The sequence below is a fragment of the Bufo bufo genome, chromosome 4 (genome assembly GCF_905171765.1).
Source record: "Bufo bufo chromosome 4, aBufBuf1.1, whole genome shotgun sequence".
NCBI lineage: Eukaryota > Metazoa > Chordata > Amphibia > Anura > Bufonidae > Bufo > Bufo bufo.
In genome coordinates, this window is record NC_053392.1 from 391,333,949 (window position 1) to 391,346,654 (window position 12,706).

The 12,706-nt window shown below is 42.3% G+C and overlaps 1 protein-coding gene across 5 annotated transcripts in view; it reads left to right on the top strand.

The window, feature by feature from the left end:
• Positions 1-12,706, top strand: part of SYTL3 (synaptotagmin like 3) — a 129,571-nt gene that overhangs the window by 95,359 nt on the left and 21,506 nt on the right. For all 5 annotated transcript variants that reach the window (XM_040427103.1, XM_040427104.1, XM_040427106.1 and 2 more), the window contains exons 8-9: positions 65-189; positions 12,214-12,351. In XM_040427103.1, coding sequence (XP_040283037.1) covers positions 65-189; positions 12,214-12,351 — 263 coding nt within the window. The remainder of the gene's footprint in view (positions 1-64; positions 190-12,213; positions 12,352-12,706) is intronic.

A 12,706-nucleotide genomic window follows, 5' to 3' on the forward strand; every position in this document is an offset into this window, starting at 1 on the left:
GATTTATAGTTGTTGGCTAAAATCAATCAGTTATTTTATCTAATATATATTGTTTTTTCATTAGAAATTTCCCGGTCACAGAATGATATGACTGATAAATTCTATCTAAGCACAGATTATGGGAAGAGTGCAGATAGAAGAAAGGAAAGGAGAAGTCATTCAGACACTGCCATCAATATAGCTAGTGAGGTATGTGATAAGTGGCATATTGAGACATGAACTCGTTTGTCCACTTTACATGTCATCATTCCTCAACAGTGAACAACGTAATATCAAAACCCCAAAAACCTTGTCGGAACTGTGGATTTATTTCAATTTCACCTCCCAAAATTTTTATTTTTTTTTTCATTTTCCAATACAAGACATGGTAAATTTAAAAAGTGTTGGCTATTGGAATGTGGGAAGGAAAAAACAAAAATGAAAATAGGCCCTGTACTTAATTAAAGGGGTTGTCCGGGTTCAGAGCTGAACCTGGACATATCCAGAATTTCACCCCTCCGGCCCCGCTAATGTTAGCATCTGAGCATTTCATGATCGCAGTGTGTTCTGTGCGGGCACCGGCCCATCAGAGCCAAAACCCACTTTTTAAAGTCTGAAGTCACTTTGTGAGGCACATACTAGATTAGAAACTACCCATAAATGCCCCCATTTTAGGGGTTAACAGCCAAACAAAATCAATATTTATTACCTTCTGTAGTTTACAGAAACACCCCATATGTGGTCGTAAACTGCTGTACGGGCACACGTCAAAAAGCAGAAGGAAATGAACGCCATATGGTTTTTGGAGGGCAGATTTCACTGGGATAATTTTAAGTTGCCATGTCACATTTGAAGACCCCCTAATACACCCCTAGAGCAGAAACTCCCCAAAAATTACCCCATTTATGAAACTACAGGATAAGGTGGCAGTTCCTGAGGCTTGCTCTACTAAGTGGGCTTCTTATTAAGTGGAGTTAAAAAAAAGGAGTTTAAGAAAAGGAGTTGGAAACTAAGGTTAGATATATTTTCCTTGTGTGTTGTTGGCTTAATTCTAGGTAGTCCTTCAACTACAGCAGACAGGGTCTAATTCAAAATCATATTTACTGTTTTACTTTTTTACTGTTGTAATCCCCATTTAGTATGCGTTGCACAATTGATGATGTATGCAGTCCTGGAACAGCCGTTCGAGGGTGTATATCTTTGTTCAAGATGTGAGCAAATTACCCGTCTGGAATCGCAAATAGAGTCTCTAAACGGGCAAGTTGCAACACTGAGAGGCATTGACAATTTGCAAAAGAGTTTGCTTCTCACTGAGCAAGCACTCTTTGGGGTAGATGAGGGGGAGCGTGACAGAGAGGAGGCTGAGGAAAGTGAGGTAGCTAGCTGGGTAACAGTTAGAAAGCAGGGTAGAGGGAAGAGTGCCAGGGAGGCTAGCCCTGATCTGACACACACCAACAAGTTTGCACGTTTGGCAGATGAGGGGGATGTCAGTCCAGGGACGGCACTGCCGCAGCCGGACACTTCCTCTGCCAGTCAGGGGAATGTCAGCTCCAGTAAGCAGGGAACCAGGAGAGCAGGGCAGGCCAGACAGGTGCTGGTAGTGGGAGACTCCATTATTAGGGGAACAGATAGGGAAATCTGTCACAAAGCCCGTGATCGCCGAACAGTGTGCTGTCTTCCTGGCGCTAGAGTTCGACACATCGCGGATCGGGTTGACAGATTACTGGGAGGGGCTGGAGAAGATCCAGCGGTCCATATCGGAACCAATGACAAAGTTAGAGGTAGGTGGAGAGTCCTTAAAAATGATTTCAGGGCTATAGGTCAAAAGCTTAGGGCAAGGACCTCAAAGGTAGTATTTTCCGAAATACTGCCTGTACCACGAGCCACACAAGAAAGGCAGTGGGAGATTAGGGAGATTAACAAGTGGCTCAAGAACTGGTGTAGGAAGGAGGGGTTTGGGTTCCAGGAGAACTGGGCCGACTTCTCTATCGGCTACAAGCTCTATCGTAGGGACGGGCTGCACCTCAATGGGGAAGGGGCAGCTGTGCTGGGGAGAAAGATGGCTAGATGGTTGGAGGAGTGTTTAAACTAGGGACTGGGGGGGAGGGAAATTACACTATAGGAGGGGAAGATAGTGCAGATAGAGACCGGGGGCAAGGTAGTGGGACTGTGGGAGGAATGGAAGGAGGGACTAGAACAGTTCAGAAGGAAAGGTGTAGGGTAAAAAATATACATAAACCTCTCAAATGTATGTATACTAATGCCAGAAGCCTGACTAATAAAACTGGGGCGCTGGAATTAGTGATGTGTGAGGAGGACTATGACGTAGTGGGAATAACTGAGACATGGCTGGATGATAGCTATGACTGGGTAGTTAATGTACAAGGTTACAGTCTGTTTAGAAATGATCGTCAAAACTGGAGAGGGGGAGGGGTTTGCCTTTATGTAAAGTCCTGTCTAAAGCCCACACTCCGGGAATATATAAGTGAGGGACATGAACATGTGGAGTCACTGTGGGTAGAGATACATGGAGCTAAAAACAACAATAAATTACTAATAGGAGTTTACTATAAACCACCTAATATACCAGAGTCCACAGAAAATCTACTACTAAACGAGATAGACCAGGCGGCAAATCATAATGAGGTGGTTATTATGGGGGACTTCAACTACCCAAATATAGACTGGGAAACGGAAACTTGTATATCTCATAAGGGAAACAGGTTCTTGGCAATAACCAAAGACAATTACCTTTCCCAACTGGTTCAGGACCCGACTAGAGGGACGGCTATACTGGACTTAGTATTAACCAATAGGCCTGACAGAACAACAGACGTGCAGGTTGGCGGACACCTGGGAAATAGTGACCATAAAGTAATAACCTTCCAATTATCATTCAAAAGAGCGTTTCTACAGGGAGGAACAAAAATACCAAACTTCAAAAAAGCTAAATTTAGCCAACTAAGAGAGGCCATAGGCCTAACTAACTGGGACAAAGTCCTCAAAAAAAAATATACAGCCACAAAATGGGATATCTTTAAAAACATCTTAAAATCTCATTGTGAGAGGTACATACCGTATGGGAATAAAAGGTTAAGGAACAAAAAGAAACCAATGTGGATAAATAGAACTGTAAAGAAAGCAATAAATGACAAAAAGAAAGCATATAAATCACTAAAACAGGATGGTAGCACGGAAGAACTGAAAAACTATAAGGAAAAAAATAGAACATGTAAAAAACAAAAGCGGCCAAACTAGAGACCGAGAGATTAATTGCCAAAGAGAGTAAAACTAACCCAAAATGTTCTTCAATTATATAAATGTTAAAAAGTATAAATCTGAAGGTGTCTGCCCTTTAAAGAGTAAAGAGAGCGACGAGGAGAAAGCAAAGCTGTTAAATATTTTTTTCTCCAATGTATTAACTGAGGAAAATAAACTGTCAGATGACATGCAGAATGTAAAAATAAATTCCCCCTTAAAAGTGTCCTGTCTGACCCAGGAAGAAGTACATCAGCGACTTAAAAAGATTAAAATAGACAAATCGCCAGGACCGGATGGCATACACCCGCGTATCCTAAGGGAATTAAGTAATGTCATAGCCAGACCCTTATATCTGATATTTGCGGACTCTATACTGACAGGGAATGTCCCACAGGATTGGCGCATGGCAAATGTGGTGCCAATATTCAAAAAGGGTCCAAAAACAGAGCCTGGAAACTATAGGCTGGTAAGCTTAACATCTGTTGTGGGTAAACTGTTTGAAGGTTTTCTGAGAGATGCTATCTTAGAGCATCTCAACGGAAGTAAGAAAATAACGCCATAACAGCATGGCTTCGTGAGGGATCGGTCATGCCAAACTAATTTAATCAGCTTCTATGAGGAGGTAAGTTCTAGACTTGACAGCGGCCAATCAATGGATGTCGTATATCTGGACTTCTCCAAAGCATTTGACACTGTACCACATAAAAGGTTAGTACATAAAATGAGAATGCTCGGACTGGGAGAAAACGTCTGTATGTGGTTAAGTAACTGTCTCAATGATAGAAAACAGAGGGTGGTTATTAACGGTACACACTCAGATTGGGTTACTGTCACTAGTGGGGTACCTCAGGGGTCAGTATTGGGCCCTATTCTCCAATATATTTATTAATGATCTTGTAGAAGGCTTGCATAGTAAAGTATCAATTCTCGCAGATGACACTAAACTGTGTAAAGTAATTTACACTGAAGAGGACAGTATACTACTACAGAGGGATCTGGATAGATTGGAGGCTTGGGCAGATAAGTGGCAGATGAGGGTTAACACTGACAAATGTAAAGTTATGCACATGGGAAGGAATAATGCAAGTCACCCGTACATACTAAATGATAAAACACTCTGTAACACTGACATGGAAAAGGATCTAGTAATTTTAATAAACAGCAAACTAAGCTGCAAATACCAGTGTCAAGCAGCTGCTGCCAAGGCCAATAAGATAATGGGTTGCATCAGAAGGGGCATAGATGCCCGTGATAAGAACATAGTCCTACCACTTTACAAATCGCTAGTCAGACCACACATGGAGTAAACAAGGCAGACATAGCAGAGCTGGAGAAGGTCCAGAGGAGGGCAACTAAAGTAATAACTGGAATGGGGCAATTACAGTACCCTGAAAGACTATCAAAATTAGGGTTATTCACTTTAGAAAAAAGATGACTGAGGGGAGATCTAATTAATATGTATAAATATATCAGGGGTCAGTACAGAGATCTATCCCATCATCTATTTATCCCCAGGACTGTGACTGTGACAAGGGGACATCCTCTGCGTCTGGAGGAAAGAAGGTTTGTACACAAACATAGAAAAGGATTCTTTACGGTAAGAGCAGTGAGACTATGGAACTCTCTTCCTGAGGAGGTGCTGATGGTGAGTACAATAATGGAATTCAAGAGGGGCCTGGATGTATTTCTGGGGCGTAATAATATTACAGGCTATAGCTACTAGAGAGGGGTCGTTGATCCAGGGAGTTATTCTGATTGCCTGATTGGAGTCGGGGAGGAATTTTTTATTCCCCTAAAGTGGGGAAAATTGGCTTCTACCTCCCAGTTTTTTTTTTTGCCTTCCTCTGGATCAACTTGCAGGATAACAGGCCGAACTGGAGGGACAAATGTCTTTTTTCGGCCTTATGTTACTATGTTACTATTTTAGGGTACATATGATTTTTGGTTGCTCTATAATATATACACTTTTTGTGAGGCAAGGTAACAAAAAATAGCAATAGTTTTGGCACCGTTTTTATTTTTTGGTATTTACAATGTTCATCTGACAGGTTAGGTTATGTGGTATTTTTATAGAGCAGGTTGTTACAGACGCGACAATACCAAATATGACAACTTTTTTTGTTTGTTTCAGTTTTACATAATAAAGCATTTTATTTTTAAAAATTATTTTTTAGTGTCTCCATATTCTGAAAGCCATGTTTATTTATTTTTTTTATTTATTTAGGGGCGACTATCTTATGTAGGGGCTATTTTTTTTCGGTATGAGATGACTGGTACTATTTTAGGGTGCATATGACTTTTTGATCGCTTGCTATTACACTTTTTGTGATATAAGGTGACCAAAAATGGCTTTTTTCACATCGTTTTTATTAAATTTTTTGACGGTGTTCATCTGAGGGGTTAGGTCATGTGATTTTTATAGAGCAGGTCCTTACGGACGCGGCAATACCTAATATGTATACTTTTTGTTTTGTTTTTTTACCCAAAAAATCTTGTTTCAGTGTCTCCATAGTCTGAGAGTAATAATTTTTTTTTTTGGGTGATTTTCTTAGGTAGGGGCTCATTTTTCATTTTTTGCGGGATGCGGTGACTGTTAGATTGGTACTATTTTGGGGGGCATATGCCTTTTTGATCGCTTGGTGTTGCACTTTTAGTGATGTAAGGTGCCAAAAAAAGTTGATGTTTTTTAGCACAGTTTTTTTTTTTTTTTTTTCGACTGTGTTCACCTGAGGGGTTAGGTCATGTGATATTTTTTAGAGACGGTTGATACGGACGCGGCGATAACTCATATTTTGGGAAAAGGCTTTTTTTTTTTTTTTTTTAAACTTTTTTGTAAAATATTTTTTTCTTTTTTATTTCTTCACTTTATTTTTTGTCCCACTCTGGGACTTCAACTTTTGGAGGTTTGATCCTCTTTACAATGCATTACAATACTTCTGTATTGTAATGCATTGGCTGTAAGTGTATTACACACTGTAATACACTTACAGCCTTCCTGCCTGTGAGGGGGCTGGATCTCACAGGCTGTTACGGAAGGAAGGCATTGGGCTGCCTTCCCTGCCATCGGGTTCCCGACACAGCAGCGCGGGGACCCGATGGCCACCCCGCACGATTCCACACGTACCGTGGTCAGCGCAGACCGTGGCAGTGCGAGGGTTAATGCGCCTGCATCAGTGTTTTCACTGATGCCAGCGCATACAGCAGGGGTCCGGCTATCAGTGACTGCTGGACCCCTGCCGCTGATTGCACAGGTGCAGCTCCTGCACCCGCCCGATCAGCCCGCTGTACATGTACGGCGCTGGTCCTTAAGGGGTTAAAGCAGGTTATAGAGCAAAAGATACTGAGCAGATTAAATAGTTTTGTAGTTTTGATGGAAAAGAGTGGGGTCCTTCGGATGTCGCTGGAGTCATGAGACGGATCCGGAATAGTGTGGCTGGGAGCCACAATACAGATGTGAACAGTCTTAGGGTGCATTTACATGGCCGTGTTTGTTTTGCAGACTGCAAACAGCGGATCCGCAAAACATGGGAACTAGCTTTGTGCACTCCAGATCGCGGTGTGGACCCATTGACTTGAATGGGTCCACTATCTGCAAATTACGGTCAAAGATCTTTTGCAGTGTTGCCATATTTACCTGGAAGCACACACGATTTCTGATAGTAAAACTGCAACCGTATACAGGTACACTATGTGCGGATTCCAGTGATGGTTTTATCCGCAGCATGTGTTTTGAGGTTTTTTAAATCCCCAGCATTTAAAGGGGTTGTCTCACTTCAGTAAATGGTATTTATCATGTAGTTAAAGTTAACACAAGGCACCTACTAATGTATTGTGATTGTCCATATTCCTTCCTTTGCTAGCTTTATTTTTCTTTCGCATTATACACTGCTCATTTCCAGGGGTTCCTGCAGAGGTGGCCATTGCGTGCACGCTATAGGAAAAAAGCGCCGGCCTTTCTGGGGGCCGGGACCATGGGAGCGTGCATAGGTACACATGTGCAGCAGCACTTCATTTCTGTGCTACAGTGGTGACCGTAACCCCGAGAAACGAGCAGTGTATAATGTGATGGAAAAATAAATCCAGCCAGCAAAGGAGGCAATATGGATAATAACCATACATTAGCAAGTGCTAAAGGAATTCTGTCATCAGATTTGCATCTATAACACTGACTGACCTGTTGTATGTGCACTTGGCAGCTGAATGCCTGCATTGCTGGGAAAAATGATGTTTTAATATATGCAAATGAGCCTCTAGGAGAAACGGGGACGTTGCTGTTACATCTAGAGGCTCTGCTCTCTGCAGCTGCCGCCCCCTCTGCAGTTCGACAGGGCCAGGTGTGATGATGTTTACACTGCCTTGCCCTGTCAATCAATGCGCATGGTGCGCAGAAGTTACAGAGAGAGCAGAGCCTCTAGGTGTAATGGTAATGCCCCTGTTGCTCCTAGAGGCCTATTTTTATATATTAAAACATCATTCTTCCCTTACGCCCATGACGGCACCCTTGAGAGAGGCAGCCTTCATCCAGGACAGGAAACAGGAACCCTGTGGAGAGCTTTAAAGGAGGGACATTGCCCCTATAACATCAGTTTCCTGTCCTATGAATAGGACGGTTTGTGGAGAGCAAAGGTTAAGGCTGCAGGAGCCCCTGACTTGGCGGGGTTATAGGGGTTATCTGGTGTGGCATAAGTCTCCTCTAGGAGCCGCTTAGCTAGACTGAGGCACTCTTGGACTAGTGTAGGGCCATGTTCCTGGGCTGTCCCAGCATGACTGGGGATGTCATGTTGGCGCGCCGAACCCTCCTTGTTGTGTTGAGGAGGTCTGGGGCCTCTGCTCTCTCCTTCCCTGGCTTGCATTGGCAGGGGGCAGGCGGAAAGTGTTCCTAGCGCGGCTGTAGGCTTGGGAGAAGATTTCAGCAAGCCGTGGACAAATGGAATAATGAGAGGTTTTTTGCCTACAGTTTGTCTCCCCTCTTCTGGAAAGACAAAAAATTACAGATCTATCTGCAAATTCGGTAAAAAATGTGGCATTAAGGGAAGAAATTTCTCTATTAAAAAAGGACGTTTTAAGTCCCAGTCCCGGACTCAGAAAAAGGCAAGGTTTTACAAGGTTTTACTCGTCCCTGTTTCAAGTACCCAAACCAGATGGCTCTTTTCGGATGATCATAAACTTGAGGAAATTAAATTAGTACCTCAAATACAAGAAGTTGAAAATGGAATCCCTTTAGTCTACAGTAAAATATCTATTGAAAGACTCTGTAATGGCTACCATAGACATAAAGGACACCAATTATCATGTTCCAATTCATGCAGATTTTAACAAAGTTAATGGCGGAAGTGATGGCCCACATAAGAGAAACATTTTAATTATTCCCTATTTAGAGAATCTCTTGTTGGTAGCAGAATCAGTAGATCTTCTATCTTTACGTCTTCTAGAAGTGATAGGAATTCTTCAAAAGCTCAGTTGGCAGTTAAGTTGGGAAAAGTCAAATCTGGTCCCTTCTCAGGACTGTGTCTTACTGGGATTAATCCTGGACTCGGTACAACATAGATGTGTCCTCACTCAACAGAAGATATCTTGCCTAAGGCAAGACATTCAGGCTCTCTGGTAACTTCAAAGAGATGAACCATCAGACAGGGCATGTCTGTCTTAGGCAGGATGACCTCAACAATCCCAGCTGTCGGTTGGTCCCATTTTCATTCGATAATACTTTAGTGGAAAATCCTGAAGGAATAGAAGAGTTTGTTGTCCCCTCTGGATGCCTCACTTCCCTTCACTCCTCAGGTAGTACAGTCCCTAACCTAGTGGCAGGATCCTGCAAATTTGTCTCAGGGGTTCCCGTGGGATCTACAAGAACAGATAATGATTACCATGGACGTCAATCCTACTGGGTTGGTTGTAGCTGGCCAGTTAAGACCTGTCTCAGGTTGCTAATACAGCTTATATGTTTATACAGCTAGACCTGCCAATAACCTTTAAAACAGTTCCTATGTTTGTGTGTTAAAGACAAAAGCAGAGTTTTTTACAGTGACTTCATGCTTGGATGTCATATAACTGTTATATATATTGTGTTCACAGAAGCAGAAAAGATAATATGCCTTTAAGATTCATTATGTAATGTGAGGTAAGCTCAATGACACAGCAGAAACAACAGAAAGCATAGAGTTAAACTGTTGTTGCTGGGCAGGAGTCTTGACCAATCACAGCCAGCCTCACACACAGCAGGAGTTTTGACCAATCGTAGCCAGCCTCACAGACTGCCTGTGTGGGAAATCCCCCTAGCAGGAGCTGCTAGAATCATTACACCAGAGACAGAAGCTGAATAGACATTCACTCCACTAACAGCTGTGTTTTATGGAAGCAGAGAGGCCAAAATAGATATTTAAACAAGTTATATAATGTTACTACTGTTAATATAGTAATTAAACTGTATACTAAACCAGTTATATGTGTGTTTACTTACAGTTCCACCAATTGCAAACTACAAAGTTCACAATTGCAAACATTCAAATTCCATATTGCAATCTAAATTGCATACAACCATACCAGATCATACTCAACCAATCTGCAAATAGTTACTGCAAACTGCAAACCAAGTTGGGCATGTAGAGCTATTAGTTATACCTGAGATATACCTCTCAGAGAGATCTCAAAGTGCTTAAATAACTTAGAGTGAGAGTAGAGATACTCAAGAGAGAAATATATCCACCATTTTATGTTGAATGACAAGATTGAACAGTTGAACCACCATCTTATGCATACTGCCATTTTGTAATATCTTTTCAAATTGTCCAGCTTTGGGGTCATCCCCGAGTAGATTTGTTTGCTACAAGACAGAACAGCAAACGTTTCTTTTCCCTAAACCCAAAGGATCTTCCTTTAGGTCTAGACACTTTTTCTCTTCCGTGGCCACATCAACTTCTGTACACTTTTCCTCCTCTAAAGCTACTCCCGACAGTGTTACAGAAGTTGAGGCAGGAACAGACCAGACTTATTCTCATTGTCCCTTTCTGGCCAAGGAGGACCTGGTTCACTTGGCTGAGAAAGCTGTCCCTGGCAGACCCCTGGATTCTTCCATCAAGACGGGACCTTTTGTTTCAGGGGCCGGTCTTTCATCCAGAAGTGAAAAGCCTTCATTTGGCAGCTTGGTTTTTGAGAGGGAGATCCTAAAGTATAGGGGTTTGTCGGATAAGGTTACTTCGACCCTTTTATCCTGCATAAAAATGGTAACCTCATCCATTTACCTTTTGGATAATTTGGAAGGCTTTCTTAAACTTCTCCAATGTCCAGGTTGATCCTTTAAGTCCTCCGCCTATGTCTAGTATTCTGGATTTTCTGCAAGAAGGTCAAAATAAAAACTTAAGACCTAGCACTCTTAAAGTCCAGGTTTCTGCCTTTTGACTCCCCTATTGCGAACCATCCATGGATTAGGCAGTTCTTTAGGGCCGTTAGTAGGATTAAACCCTTGAGTAAATCTTCAGTTCCCCGTGAGATCTAAATTTAGTCTTGTCTAGGATGATGGAGCCTCCTTTCAAGCCTTTTCAGGATTTATCTGTTGGAACTCTATCCTTTAAGACAGCCTTCCTTGTTGCTATTACTTCGGCAAGGAGAGTTGGGGAGATTTCTGCCTTCTCGGTATCCCCTCCCTATACTAATATTCTGAAGGGTAGGTTCTAATTAGACCAGATCCTTCCTTCCCAAGGTGGTTTCATCTTTTTTATAAATCTCAAGACATTGTCCTTCCTTCCTTATGTCAATCCCCAAAGAACGAGAAAGAAATGAGGCTCCATTGCCTAGACCTCGGGAGGTGCCTCTCTGAATATTTGAAAGTTACTCACCAGTGGAGAAAATCTTCTAGGCTGTTTGTGCAGAAAGGGTAAGAGTGATGGTTTCTTCTAGAACATTAGCCAGATGGATTGTGGGCGCTATTTCCTTAGCCTATTCTGCAGCGGGTGAGTCTCCACCTTCGGGGTTTGGGGCTCACTCAACTAGATCAGTCTCTACCTCCTTGGCGAAAAGAGCTGATGCAACATTAGAGCAGATTTGTAGGGCGGACACCTGGAAGTCCCCTTGCATCTTTTTTCGGTACTACAGACTGGATTTAGACTCTAATGAGCGCTTGTCCTTTGGGAGATAGGTTTTGCAGGCAGTAGTCCCCCCCCCCCCCCCCCCCCAAGCTAGTTCTATTCTAGTCGTCTCTCAAGGGTGCTGTCATGGGTGTAAGGGAAATTGAGGATTACACTTACTGGTAATCGTTTTTCCATGAGCCCATGAAATCACCCGGGATTTATTCCCACACTATTTTTGGAGTTTTCCCATGGGTCTATTTGTGTGTGTATTCATATTATAAAAAAGAAAAATGTAATAGTAGTAAGATGAGGACGAGTTTTGTCAATTAACTGGTGCTATAGAGGCAATGTCCCTCCTTTTAAAGCTCTCCACAGGGTTCCTGTATCCTGTCTTGGATGGAGGTGGTCTCTCTCAAGGGTGCTGTCATGGGCTCATGGAATAACGATTACCGGTAAGTGTAATCCAGAATTTCTCAGCAATGTGGGCAAATATCAACATGGGACCAACACAGATGCCTTCAGCTGCCAAACGCACATGCAACAGGTCATCCAGTTTCATAGGTACAAATCTGCTGACAGATGTTCTTTTATCTACACTAGGGATCAGGAACTTCCGGCTTTTAAGAAACTACAACTCCCAGTATGCTCCTTTCACTTTCTGTGGGAGTTCTGAGAACAGCCAAGTAAATGTGCATGCTGGGAGTCGTAGTTTCACCACAGCTGGAGTGCCGAAGGTTGCTGATGTCTGATCTGCATCATAAATGCCATTTACTGAGACAACATCTTTATTCTAAATGGGAACATACCCTTAAAGTCAATTGCCCTGACTAAATGACTTCATGGGCAGATATTGTAACTTCAACATCTTAATCGTTTTGATAGTATATATTATACTTTATTAACGCAGCTTGAGAAGTCCAGCAGTCTACACCAGCTTATTCACAAAGCCAGAGAGGAAGTACATGAAGTCAGAAATTATGCAAGTCAAGAGGCAAAGGAGGGTGATGATCCAAACAAGACGATGTTCTTTGGTAGTTTGAAAAGGGTAAGTTTTTATAATTTATATCTAAATAGCTAGTATGGTAATAATTGTAATAGATTATAAATAAATTCAAACAGTGATACTTTAAGTGGTTGTGTCATCTCAAGCATTGTGGCATATCGCTAGGATCCTGGAAAGTGAAGGATAGCGAAGTGCACATGCGTGGCAACCCTCTATTAATTTCTTTGAGACTGCCAAAAATAACGGAACACTGCCTCAGCTATTTCCGTCAGCCCCATAGAAGTGAATGGAGCAGTGGCCATGTTTGCGCAGTGCACTTCCTATTAATCTTTATTGGACTTCCAAAATAGCTGAGCGCACCACTTGGCTATTTTCGGCACTCAAATAGAAATGAATG